Source organism: Xiphias gladius, chromosome 14, assembly GCF_016859285.1.
Source record: "Xiphias gladius isolate SHS-SW01 ecotype Sanya breed wild chromosome 14, ASM1685928v1, whole genome shotgun sequence".
Taxonomy (NCBI): domain Eukaryota; kingdom Metazoa; phylum Chordata; class Actinopteri; order Istiophoriformes; family Xiphiidae; genus Xiphias; species Xiphias gladius.
The window spans coordinates 20,407,493-20,421,843 of NC_053413.1; the positions used below are offsets into that span (position 1 = coordinate 20,407,493).

The window sequence follows — 14,351 nt, forward strand, 5'->3', positions numbered from 1 at the left end:
AGGAAGAATACGACTTAATCCAGTCCAACACGTGACAAGTAATAAGTACAAAACTGGCACTGCAGGTCGCAGTGTCTTGGGAGTCACAACCTTCAGCACCTGCCCGGACTGACTCACATGAATTAAAGAGTATCACAGTCCCCTTAAAAGAGAAACTTGAGGAATGACCTCATGCAGGACCACTGCAGCCTGGCTCGGAATGAACAATAGCTAGTCTGTGTTAGTCCATCCTACGTTTCTCTCTAGCATGCCTGTGACCGCTGACCACAGCTTGAGTCACATCCTTCCCAGCTCTCCTGCATGTTTACGGAGTGCTGGCTTTCGTTTGCCTATGATATCACGGGCCCTGGGTATTAAGAGTCGTACTGTTTGAAAATGCCTCCAGAACGGGATGGAAAGAACCGTCCAAGGTTAGCTACACCCACAAGCCTGATACAGGAAACCCCCCCCCCCTCTTCTGTGTCTCTGCAGAGCTTTCCGCTCCATTCAGCATTCCTCACTGGTCTGTTGGACAGGTGCCTGCGGGTGACACTATGACAGCTCACCTTGATGACTGCCGTGACATCACATTAGAAATGACGCAAGCAGACCGTGGAACAGTTTTCTCTAAATAGACATTTAATGGTTTAAAATAGTATGATTACAGCCAGGGAAAAGGGAAACAGGTGTAGGGGGCTGGAAAAGAGGCCTTTTCAACTGGTACTCTGTTTACCGTGAAACCTAAACTCACCGCATTTAATGTTTTTTGCAAAGCTGAATGTCAAGGGAGCCAGACTGATAAATAAAGAGCACAACAGCCAAGCAGGAGGGCAATGCTCTGACATGTTTCAATGGCATCACATGAAGTTGATAATATAAAATGAAGGAACTTTTTAATTTAGAGCTATCAAACTAATAACACTGAATTGAAGTTCATTAACATGTAACAAATATATACAGATAATCAACAAAAAGGAATTGTGGCAGAACAGAGCAGCTTCATATAAAAAATATCATATTTCGACTGACTGGTGAGTTCGTTATTGACCTGTGTGGAGATGATTACAGTAACTTTAAATGAGAATTGTAACATCTGCTCTCAAGCCATTTGACCCACTGTGATAGATTGTGTACAACTCTGCACCGTATCGGTTGGATGTAAACATTACTCCTGCTTTCCTTGGCCTTGCTCGCATTAGGAGCCACACAGTAGTAAAACATAATTACCTAATCACTTTTACTTTTTACTCTTGCCTAACCAAAGGCCCCATCTAATATTTGCATTGATCAGAAATGAATATAACTTCAACAAATAAAAAAACAAAAGTAGATACTGACAGTCCTCTGGTCTCATGACTGACACCTGCCATTGATAGCACATTAGTGGATCGACTCCGCCCCCTCTGATTTCCACCTGCCTACTGCCGGCTGAAGTGCTGCCTACTGGGTCCGGAGCTGGTAATCTGAGGAGGAAATGGACAAGACTTAATCAAATGGACAAAGAAAAGAGGGAATCAGAGAGAAATTGAGTGGAGGCAGCTGATGCTTTCCACCCAGAATGAATGGAATACAAAGGAAATGAGATGAGGATGTTTGGCAATTAGTGGCAACATTAGCAAAAAGACCAACATGTGCAACCTTGGTAATCTCAGTATGAAGATCAGGGAAGCTCGACCAAAAAAACAAAAGTTCACTTTCTCACATTTCGCAGGACGTTGCCACATTGCCTCATGTTCTACAGTGTATCCCCTTTTTTTAAAATAAAACTGCATCAGTACAAGGTTGGTTCCCACCACATTGCACTGCATTGCCCAACTGTTGCCTAATACCTGCACATTTGGGCTCTGCAACATAGTTTCCCTGAACTCTTAACCTACCTCCATTTTGGGTGATGTAGCGCACCCAGGGCAAGGCCTGATAGCCACTCTTCTCAATGATCTTCAGGTAACGCACCTGTCAAGAGCAAACAAAGCCAAAAAAACTGATGTGAACATGACTGATAGTGTAGAAACAAGTGTATTTTGCTTGAAATGAATAAACAATCATATCCAGCACTGGATTCGTCAATATGAACACATTTTTCAGGTTTGCACTAAGGCAGACAATGATGTAAGTTGCTGGTTTCCAATGCAAAAAACACAACACGCCATAGGTCATTGGTTGAAATTAAACTACCTTTTTAGATGGTAAAACTACCTAATCCTAAACACTTTTCATCAATGGTTTTAAACGGCTTATCCTGTGCAGGGTTTCAGGGGGCTTAACACATACAAAACAAAAAAACACAGGCATCTTCTTACCTATGGGAAATATACAGCTCACAATTCACCCAACCTCATGCAGGTTAGGGCTCCAAATTTTCTTTCGCCTATGGAGACCCCAACAGTGGAGACCATGCAAACTCCACACACCAGCCAGCTGTGTCCACATTTCATACTACATACTATTCCTTAGCAGGGTTTTGATATCGAGCGACTTCACACTTGAAAAGTCACAAAGTAACTATTCTGAAAATGATCAGTATGTACACTTAACACTTGCAAAACACTTGCAGTGCACAAGGAAATTCAGATGTTACTCAGTGTTGCAGAAAAATAAACTGAAGATGGTGTTGAGAAAGCGCCACACAGACTCCAGCAAACAAAAAAAATCATAATATTTTTGAAAATGAATATTTTGCTTTTCTGTGTGAAGTTTGTCAGTAGAATTGAGAAGCTCCAGTTTTTTTATTTACACTCGATGGTGTAAGTATTGCATCATTTCGTTTCTAGTAGGAAACAGTGAAGTATGTTGATTGCTTGTATACTAACTGCAAAAGAAATTACACTATATACAAAAAAGTACACACTAACTGCACTACTTCTGTGTCCATAATAATCTACTCATAGCTTTGTAGCTCTGCAGCCTATTCAGTGATTTATTGTTAAAGTGAGTGCATTATGAACTAGAAAAAAATTTCTAGGAATGTTTTGATATGCTATTTTGTTGTGACTCTGGGTGGCGGTTGGAATCCATTGTAATCGAAGCCGACTCTAGTTGCTGTTGTCTGCAACAGAGAAAGCTACAAACCTTTCACAGCCACCTTGCAAGTCCACAGGTGTCAAGTATTGCATACTCAAAACACTGCTTTTCAGTAGAGTTTTCCCTTTAAGCTTGTGGCGAGCTGATAGTTCTAGTAAGAGTAGTAGTGTTGATGAGGAAGCAGTAGTATGAGTCACACTTAGAAGAGGGAAGCAGCTATAGAACAGCTTTCAAGGGACAAAGTTAATTTACATAACTGTATTTTTCAAGGCCTGGGAAGAAAAAAAATGCACATCAGCATAATCAAGACAACTTTCACAAGCCATTAACCGATATTTCACCAGACCTGTGTTACCACAGAGCTGAATTTCGAGAAGAGTCTCTAAAAATACCCTGCCATCCTGACCATCACTGAACATGATTGCACATAGTTTTTCCTAGTCAGGTAGGCAAAAGACTGTTAAAGACACTTGTTGCTGTAACAATGTGTCCATGCTGGTATTAGATTTATAGCATTAATAAATGACAACATATTACCTCATTTAATTGAATAATAATTTAGACTATCACAATTCAGCCACAATAATTGTTACTTGTCAGTGGTATGTCGTTTCATTGTGTGGTAGCAATAAGCATCTGTCACAAATAATTAGAGATATATCTTTCATGCTTCAGCAGTAAAGACTTTCACACAAACCCGTCTGTTTAAAAAAAAAAAAAAAAAAAAAGATTCGCTCTCACTGTAAGCAGCGATGAGAAAGCAGCCATTTTAAGGCTGACACTACCCCTCTCTGGGAGATGTCGCCGTGCCATGTCTCCTTCGTGCTGGTTCCCAGCTGAAAGCGGGACAGACAGGGCAGGAATTTGTGGGTCGAGTGGCGCGGGCCTTTGGTAAGGCCTCGGTACTGGCCGCCTTGTTATTACCTTCCACTACACAGTGAGGTCAGAGAGAGAGAGAGAGAGAGAGAGGCGCGCCGTGTCCACTAGACACATGACGACAAACACATAGACGCGGGATCACCGAGTCTGCCGGCACAGCACTTCTCCCTGAACCCAGGAGCCAAACATGCAGTCGGCCTGACCGTGGGTACATAGTCAGCAAAATGGCATCAAAAGCCATCCTCTGCAAAATATCATTATGGCTTGTAAGATGAGAAGGGGAAAGGAGGATGTTTGTTGTATCTCGTTTGGTAAGTACAGACTACATGTGTGGTCGGGATTTATCAGGCTTTTGGTAGGAGCTACGGTCCAAAAAGCATCTGGCAACTTGTTTGGGTTCTCTCGACATCACCTAAAGAAGGGAGATTTGAAAATGTAACTACAGCTCTGCTCTTATTGCCACTTGGCCAAAGTGTGGGGTTACTCCATTTCTAGTTAAATTTATAAGGTGCAGTTACGTGCATCATACACACTTCACATGTGTGCTCGCCTACACTTAGTGGTAGAGTTAAGAGGAACTTTCTCATGCTTTGATATTTACATGCATCTAATTAAACTTCACAGCGTCTTCTCACACGTAGAGAAGTAGTGTTATTGGCTGCATTAGAGTCTGAAACCAGGCCTTCTGTTAGTCTGTAATAAGAGGAAGGTTACGGGCTTGATACAAGATTTCGATGGGAATATGGCTCTTAATAGGTCGCCTTTGCGATGGTGGGTGTGCCACAGTTTGATGCCTGAGAAAAGTTTTTTGTTTGAGCTTTTGCTCACTGAAGAGAAACACTTTTTTTGTTATTTGACAGAGAGTCGTGCTGTGAAGGCCTTCAACAAATTAGAAGCTGATGAACTGCTGAAAACCTCCATGTGTACTGCAAGACAGTATGTCTCTTGACTTCTCGAACTAAGCTATAACTTGATTTTCCTTTAAATAGTAAGGATCAGAACCACAAATTGCATTTAGGGCTTAACCCTCAAATGGTCTTCCCAAAGGATTGGATCACATTGTGAGATGTCATATCTTGTTGAAAAATTCGTTGTACCTAATTCAACCTCAGTGAGCCATCTGTAGAGCTCAGTTGAAGTATGTCAGGCCCAAAAAATCCACAGGGGGAAATAATCAGTTTCCTCGTGTTTGAATAGAAGTCAGCAATGGTTTGTAGAAAACAACAAAAAGAGGAGCCTGCACCAAAACACAGATGTGCAAGTCTGCTCTAGATCTACAAAGATTCCACTAGATATTATATGACTTAAAATGCTGTAAATGTGTCAAATGTTGTATAAAATTTTAAACATGGTTGAAAGTGTACTTTTTTTTCTGTATCATTAATGGACATCTTAACAGTTTGATAGTGGCTTATAATGCAATATTAAAGGATTAAAAATACATCTGACACTCATTGTTAGCCATAACATCAGCGGTCAAAACCCATTTCTTTCAAATTCAAATTTTCATAAAAGGTTGTTACGTTTTAACATAGGACAACAATAAATCCCATGGATATGAAAAGCGACCCAGCACCTGCCTTTGTCGCTGCACGATGACTTAATGCACTTGCTTTTATTTGAGCATCTGTTCATTTATGCATTTGCAAAGATTTGAAAGGAAGGAACAAAAATGAGATTATTTCTTTCAGCTGCCAAATTACCTTGGAAATTGGTAAGCATTCTTATACTGCCTCGCCACCCTAACCACCCTAATTACAAGTATCATATATTTCAATTAAATTGGGCTTGAGCGCTTTGTTTCCGAGTGGGCTGCATAATGTCCATACAACTTAATAATGTTTTATTGACTATCACAGGAAATGTGGAGAAGCTGGAAAATATGACCTCTTAGCTCTTTTAATGAGTCACACAGAAACCAGTATTAAAAGTTAAGAAGTAAATAAGAGTGTGTTAGCAAGAGACTCAAGCCTCTGTCAGTTGCGAACCATCAACTGTAAGTTGATCACAGAGTAAGTTTTGAATTTCATATACAATTTGATCGCTTATACCGTTATATAAATGTAAAACTGTAATTATGTAAATGTACCTGTGGAAAACACTTCCTTCCTTTAGGGCAATAGTATGATATTTTCAAATGGAATTTGTCAAGCTGCCATTGTTTCCTCACATCAAGACATGGGAAAACTTAATTTTGTGTTACTGTGGTGCAACACATATAATCATAGGACAACTGTGATTATACAGTATGTCCTGCACATCTGTGTAAGTCTGTGGTCAGCAAGAGTTTTCATTCAAACATGAAGGAAAAACATTAGCTTCTCTCTCAACTTCATGGGAATCACAATCAAAATCCACTGAATCTACTTACCTGTAAGTAAGAATGACATTTTCTAGCACTGTGATTAACATTAAGGCAAAGGGCCAAATTCAAGCTGCTGAGCAGTTGCTTTCTGGTTTGTTCAACAGCAGAAGTTTTTCTCCGCTGCAAACTGAATCTCAGAGTAAGAGTGCTGCCTTACTGCCCCCTCTGGCCAGCAAATGGGACAAATATGAATTGTTTGAATTCCTCTTCTGGAGAGAAAGGACATATGAGGGACCCTGCAACGTGCCATAAATTCTAACTCTGTGATGACAAGGAAACAACCGAGAACCAGAAGATATTTGGACTATGCGTGCATGTGCACTGGATGGTAATCAAACAGCAGGTGCAAAGAAACCATTACCATACAAGAATGATAAACAGTTTGACCAACTGTAAACAGAATCAGTATATTCTCCAGCGATAAACACCTTTTAAAACATTTTTTTTTATTAAAACTCAGTCCTAATTCCTCTCATCTCTCCATGGGAAATAAGTTTCAGCTTATTTTAGCTCTCTAACCATGTGCTGCTACAAGTAGGTTTAACAAATTACTCATGGTATTACTTTTCAAATAGTCTTTTAACAGTGGTCATGAGTGTATGTGTGCAGGATGTACCTGGATGCCTGAAGTGGTGAAGTACGGGATCTCAAACTTGACACTGATCGGCGGCTTCCCTTCCTTGTCTTCAGCTTCTACACTCGGCAGACCAAAGTGGGCTCGCATCAAATACTCTTTTCCACCCTGTGAAAAGTCACAACACAAACTCTTTAATAAAAAAAACCAAACTTGGGAACAACCTATTGCGTTTTAATGTTTAAAGGGACAACATGATATTATAAGGAATCACTGGAGGGTCCCCAGCAGCTTCACGTGGTTTCAGAGAGGAACAGTAACAACGACTGAAAATAAGCAAACTGCAACCCGGATACCATATGTGAGATTACATAGTCATTTGTAACCTTGTGTATGATACTCATGAGTCATGCTTTCTGCTCACAGGGAAAGACTTGATCGACCAAACGATCTCGCTGTTCTCAGGTACCCACTTCACGCTACCCACTGTGGTCTTGAATTTGGGCGAGTCAGCGTCCGTTGGCACAGGAATGTGGATCTCCACATTGTTGGCTGTGGAACGTCTTTTAAACTGACTCTTCGCCTGAGATGAGAAACAAGCAGATCACGTTTAACACCCTGTCCTGCGTGAGAAAGGTATTAAACTAGGACTTAACGATTGTTTCAAATCAGTTATATAATCAGGGTTAGTCGTGTGTTACAACAAGATACACAACATAACTGTTCCTGAAAACCATTATAGAATACATCGCTTTGACTATGAGCATACTTTTTTTTTTTTTTTTTAATTTTACAGTAACTATAGGACCCAACAACAACAATGCTGTTTCAAATTATATGGCAACCAGTGTATTAGTTGAAAAAGTGACCAACCTTGATCATGTACTCGATCCGACTGTGGGAGTGCTTCTCAATAACAGACTCAATCCAGATCAAGGGCTTCACCTAAGACATAAACGACAGGCATATTTTACCTGAAAATTCACTTCAAACGGGCTCTAACACAACAACAAAAATGGCAATTAAAAATAGCATGTGACACAGTCACCCCCTAATGGATAGCAGGTATTACTACAACAAGGGCCAACATTAAAAGTAGAATAAAGGGACATAAGTTGGCTCTGTTTCCATTACCACCAACAAAAACAATAAATAGTCCTTTAATCATGCTTGCATTGTGTGTGACCAGTGTAGTGTGCTCTCCATGTCATAGAGCAATTCCAGGGAAAAGCACGGGTTGCACCATTTGGCAAACTTTGGCCATTTGACACACTGGGTAAATATGCAACATGTGTCATAGTGCATCCACATAAATCATTGATACAGTATATAAGCTGACCAATACTAGATTTTTGAGACTGATACTGACAATGATTTTAACAAGTTTAGCCGCTAACTAAGCACTAAATGTTTAGATAAAAAGATAAAAAACTATTTTATCCTTGGAATATAACCAGGCCCTACATGTTTGAATGTGGTCGGTCATTTAGGAAGCTGTTTCTTGGGTATCAAATTTCACATTTATTTTGTGGCAGTTGCTAGTAGCTGCAAGTGGAAAGACATCTAGTCCACTGTACTACTTCCCTTCCCAGAGGCTTACTGGCAAGCCCTATTGTGAAACATGCATTGAGAATTTGAGCCATGTTTAAACGTTCTTTGCCGAAAGTGCTTGCCTATAGCGTATTGCATTTCTCGTTATATATGATTTTTCATTTGGTATTTCATGCTTTTGGTATTTCAAATGCTTGTGGTCTGGTTGATGAGGAAGCAGGGTCTGGTTTGGCCAAGATCCAATCTATTTCATTTTTTTCCTGGCTAAGAGATTTGTGCATAAACATTTACTTGTGTACTGACTGTGCCTTTCAAAAAAAGTTGTCGTAAAGATCTTTGTTGTATCAAAAAAGAGATATCTCTAGGATTTACAGTTTCATAAATATCAGCCAGAAACCAGAGGGAGTCTGGCTGTTAGCAGTACCATGAGTTTGTTATCTGGCGGGCCGCTTTAAAAAAAACATATAATATCACATGGCCATGAGTCATGATCACAGATCATGTACTGTAGTGTATGGCAACCATTCACCTGCTTTTACCACAGTTATTTAAAACACTGTTGAATTAATGGTGTAGTGGTTACGGCTCCTAGCCGATGAACAGTATGTTCAGAAGAGTAGTTTTGGCAACAACTGACAGTATTTTTCAATATCTTTTATCTACTTTTCTATTTTCCTAAATGTTGCAACAATATTTGGTCTTTACGATTTCTATGTGAGAGGTACTGGATTATAGCATTGTCACAAGGGGCTGTGGGAATCAGTTCCGATTGAAGTGCAGTCTTTTGTGGTGAATTCTAGGCACAACCTCAGTCACAAGTAACGAACAGGGTTCCCATTTTCCAAGCTTGACTGGGGAAATGTACTTTGTAACCAGTTTTCATTCCATCTAAATTAACTGTCTGTATTTCCTTAGAATACACCAGATTCTTTGGCTGTTACAGTGGCCTGTCTGAACAATGTCTGAGAACAAGCAAAGTCAAAAAAAACTTTAAAAACTTAGTGCTGAGCAGGTATTTCTGACCCTTCCGCTGGTTTGGGGTCAGTCTCTTTAACTGCCAGACCACTTATTTTGCTGCAGTCTAGAGGAGAGAGAGCTGGTTTTAACCCACAGTACTCACATGAGTGTTGAGGCGGTAGGACATGAGCTCAAACTCTCCGTCGGGAGGAATGAAGGAGATGGTGCGGTCGTTCTCAAAGCGAGACAGACGGACACACTGGTGAAACTTTACATCTTCCAGCTCTACTGATTTACTCTTCCCTCCTACATGAAAAAACGAGAGAGATCATTTTTAAGAGGAGAAAAGTACAAGAGGAAGGTACTTGCATCACATGAACTGATATAAATCAGGCCTCGGTCAACAGATGGATGTGGTGTATGACACAGGACAATACCATAAGTAACAGGAAGAAACTTCTGATTATCACTCTTGCATACTTTGAAAGGGTAATCTGTTATCATCACAATTTATTCCATCATGCAGCTCCTCACAGGGCTCAAATCATCTGTGAGCACAACTGGACCAAAGTCTGGTAAGAGAGGGAACTCACGTCCAGTGTTTTCAAACAGAACCTTGTCGTTAAGGCCCAGTCGCAACTCAGGCATTCCAGACAGGAACACACGCATCTTAATGGAGCCAACAATCTCACTACGTAGAACATTGCCATTGGCACTAACCTGAAAAATAGAGGAATTAAAAGTGTCAGTGTCAGAAAAGTTTTATCCACTTAAAGAAATTACAGCACAGAAGACACAACAAGATCAGTTAGTTTGACACTGAGTATGTTGTGACACACAGGGAGGAAGTTTACAAACACTGTGACTGGCATTCCTTAAGCAACACAGTGGTTCTAAAACAAGGAGTTCCTACCAGGAGGTTGACTGATTCAATGACGTCCAGGAAGACCTCATTCTTCCTGTACTTGATCCCCTCTGACCTCCAGGAGACAGCGTTGGTTACTGTGGCGGGGGGTCGCGGGGCGCCAGTGTCTAGCTTGTGCCCTTCCTGGGTTATGTATCTGAGAGACAAAAACATAAACACTGAGGCAAAACTGAGAAAAGAGGAAATTAACTTTCTGCGGTGGTGAGTTCCCAGAAAGCATCAAAGAACAGAGACTGTCATGGGAGGATTGTCTGACTTATTACTGTAGTCAGACAACGCTGGGGGAAATCCAGAGTTTGCTGGTTGTATCAACCACAGTTTAAATGGTCGTTTACAGTTCATTTTGGTGAGGACAATAAGCTCCTTTTGACTTGTAGATACATACAAATGACAAGGCAATACCCCAAAGCAGTCTGTAAAACCAGTTTAACTGCTACACAACAATGAAGGTATAAAAACTTTACACTTGTCAAAAAGCTATACTGATGCAGTAGGCTACACTGGTTGGTAAAAACATGAGGAAATGTCACCATGAATATTGGTGCTTAACAAGTTATTAACAAGGACAATTCTGATCATGTATTATTTTTATTATTAGGTAAAAAGACCAGACTTGTTAATTGAAGCTTCTCAACTGTTGCAATTTGCAGCTTTGTTCTGTTTCTTATAATTATTAACAAAATAAATTTGGGTTTTTTTGATTGCTTGTCAGACATCAGTTTGGACTCTGGCAAAGTCTGATGAGCATTATTCATGTTTTTTGGGCATTTTATAGAATAAAGAAGAATCAAAATATAATCAAAAGGTTAATCAATAATGGCAGTATCCCTTGTTTGCATCCTTAATGAATGTCATTTTAGTTAATTGCAGTTAGACTATGGGTAAGAGGATACTCACTCTTGCAGAATCTTGCTGTCAGTGGTCTGAGGATAGCCAAAGTCCATCAGCTCATCCATCAGCTCATAAATGATGACAAAGTTATCTCTAATGCTCTCTTCCTCCAATTCTTTGAAATACTCTGAAAAAACCTGAAGAACCAAAATGTTGTTTTAAAAACCTGTTTGTCCATTCCTGTCAATATACAATACATGGCTTTGTTAGTGTTTTTTATCAACTAAGACTGCTATGGACCAAAGCAGGCAAAGAATTTAATCCTACCTGAACAATTTTGTACAAGAAGGAGAAGACCAGCGAAACGCTAGCATTTTTCTTGGATGTTGCAACCACTGATGTGATCTGTGTTAAGAATCTGAGCTACAAGAGTTCAAAGTCCAAACAAAGCACAAAAAAAAAAATAATACCAGGTGTTGAGATGTTACTTGGGTACAGATACCATGCAGTTAACAAAAAGGATACAGTAGAGGTTATTGTGTTTGATCCACATGAATCGGACTCCCCCGTGGGCCAGGATTGGAGACAGTGTCCCTTCCTCCTCTTTGTCCATCAGAAGGGTCATGAAGTGCTCAATCTCTGACATGTCCACATCTCCCCGATAATTTCGGCACACCAGGACCTGAGAGGAACAAATAGCATTGGTGCAGCATGCAATATCAGTGCGCTGGCAGGGCTGAAACCCTGAGTACTATCATGGATGTCACATGATGAAATAGTTAAAAAAAGGTTAGCTGATTTAACCATAGTGAGTAAATTAACCCATGTAACCAAAATAAATTGTAATTTCATATATGTGTTCATTTATACTTCTTTTCTTTAATCTTTAACCATACATCATGAGATAAGTTTTACCCTGATGTATTTTGTGTACAAACGAAAGTGAAAACGTTAAACGAAAAATCCGACATTTAAATCCAGCCCTGAATACGTTCCAAGTTAATGTTGTTAATTCACAACATCAACTTGAAAGGTTTAATAAATAATAATTAGGAGTCCACTGTTTTGTTCAGCATTTATCGAGGAGCTTCTATGATGCACCTTGTACCAAAACACACTTTCAAAGTCTCCACTAAAAAGGATGTGTATCTACGAACAAACGGTAAACTGGATGCTTCCTTAAATTAATGCATCTCGATGAAAAACTTTTCAGCCGAATATACCAGAAGACGCTAAGAATTAAAAATAGGTTTTAGGTATATAATACAGTGTAAGTAAAGTATTGTATATAGGCAAGAATACTTCGAACTGAAGAATTTCGAAGGCGGTTTTGGCAACCTCTGCACATTCTCTGCTGCTAACAGCTGGCATCACCTGTCTGTTTCTCAGCGGCCTGATGTTTTTTTTTTTTTTTTTTTCTCCAGTTTAACCCATCATATGAAACAGACCTCATCGTTTAGGTGCAATTTACTGTCCTAAATCGCAAGCCAAAATCTTAACAAGGCACATCAACCCATGCCGATACATTAGCTGCCCTGCTGCGGATTAAACCACACCATAATCTGTCAATGAAGAATGTGTTCGCTAGGCTAACGTTAGCTTAGCAACGTAGCAGCCTATCCCGTTATCTTACCTTTCCCTTTAAATCCAAGACATACACCGCACTCGCAGACATCTTGAACTAATTTAAACGAGCTTAGTCCAGCTCGTTTTCGACACCTTCTTGATAATGTTTGATATTAAGTACTTCTAAGATGAATTAAAAGAACAGACTTTCATTCATAATACTGGAAAGAGGAAAGCGACCCTTCCCTTTTTGTTACACCGACGGGCCATCTGACGAGCGCCCCCTAGGGAACAGGAGTTAAATGATTGATATTTTCCACATTGCAGGGGGGTAAGTCGATAAGAGAGGAGCTTGAGAGAAGGTACAGTAGCCGCATCACAGATTTGTTGGGAGCAAAACTAATTAATAATTGAGCCATATCAGGGTGTTCTGAATAATTTACTGTCAAATAAAAGAGAGATTTTGTGCCCACCGCCACCAAGGCATGAAAAAGATCTGTTGGACGTGCTCAGGCAAAGTATCAGATGGAAATATAAAGTGTTTTGGAGTGTCATCTTTGACCGTGCCTTACATCATTCTCCTCTGTGTGCTCGGGGCACTATACAGACTTAGTGAGGAATTTTGAATAACATTCCCGACCAAAAATAACGAATGACATTGATGTCAGGGAGTTGGATGGTAGATGAAATCGCAGCAGATGTTAAGTGTGTTCACTGTGCTGCCTCACAGCATATGACCTACTGTCATTTACGTCATGCAGTTATCTCAGATGGAGACTACTTACTCATTGTCATGTTGTCTCAAGTCTCAACTCACTCCTGCTGACGTGGAATGAGAATCTTTATAGACTCATCTAAATTTTTATGTTCAGTTTCGCATTTATAATATTGTTACTGAAATAAATAGTAACATTTTCAAGTAATTTGTCCTTTAATTTTTCCTCAATGAAGCATTTGTAATAAAGCTTGTGTTGTAAAATTTTCTGATATAATGTTTTTGGAAGTGTGGATAATGAGATACAAATAGACCCATGGAACTACAAACCTTTGCATTCCTCCAACAATTTCAAACAATCTTAAAATGTTCTCGTGGTTTCTGAGTTGTGATAATCTGCTTCTTACTGTCACCAACTTTCTTTTTGTCCTGTAGCTTCCTCTACTGGAGGTGTGGGTGCATCTGCATTAGACAAGTTTTATTTTTTAGATAAAACTGCGCTTGCCACAAGATGATCACCACAAGATAGCACCATTTACAACTGTTTTAGTATCTCCTGCGCTGTTTGATGGGGTTGAACTCAGGCCTCTGTTTAGGCCAGTCAAATTCTTTCATACCAAACTCGGGAAGACCACTTTCTTTATGGACCTGGCTTTGTGCAGAGGTGCATTATCACATTGAAACGAAAAATGAAAAATGAATGAGCCTTTTACCAAACTGTATAAAATGCCCTCTAAAATATAATGGTATTCTGTAGCCTTAAAATGTCCCTTAACTGGAGCTAAGGGGCCTGATTCAAACCATGAAAACTAGCCCCATAGACCAGAAGGGCACAAACAATGTGCCAAAAAGTATGTGGATGTGGTGTCAGCATTCTTTTGCCATGTGGTGTAGCTAATAACAGACTTTCACATCCTCACTTATCTGCCTATAGCCACTCATTATCAATTTCTGTTGTGTTCTGTATTGTTCAACAGTGGAAATTTGT

General features: G+C 39.8%; 1 protein-coding gene across 3 annotated transcripts; it reads right to left on the bottom strand.

Annotated features, from left to right (window-relative positions):
* Window positions 1-595: 595 nt before the first annotated feature.
* ap1m1 (adaptor related protein complex 1 subunit mu 1) lies at window positions 596-12,933 on the bottom strand. Of its 3 annotated transcripts, none has more exons than XM_040144490.1 (12): window positions 12,716-12,933; window positions 11,608-11,764; window positions 11,410-11,477; window positions 11,149-11,279; window positions 10,240-10,387; window positions 9,920-10,046; window positions 9,490-9,632; window positions 7,692-7,763; window positions 7,243-7,401; window positions 6,861-6,986; window positions 1,857-1,932; window positions 596-1,442 (listed from the first exon to the last, which is right to left on the bottom strand). In XM_040144490.1, the coding sequence occupies exons 1-12, from the start codon at window positions 12,755-12,757 to the stop codon at window positions 1,420-1,422; spliced, it is 1,272 nt and encodes a 423-aa protein (XP_040000424.1). In that variant the 5' UTR covers window positions 12,758-12,933; the 3' UTR covers window positions 596-1,419. The 3 variants fall into 3 exon arrangements, with proteins under 3 accessions (XP_040000424.1, XP_040000423.1, XP_040000425.1); XM_040144489.1 differs by lacking the exon at window positions 12,716-12,933 and adding an exon at window positions 12,385-12,492; XM_040144491.1 differs by lacking the exons at window positions 11,608-11,764; window positions 12,716-12,933 and having other exon boundaries at window positions 11,149-11,278; window positions 11,408-11,477.
* Between the last annotated feature and the right edge of the window lie 1,418 nt (window positions 12,934-14,351).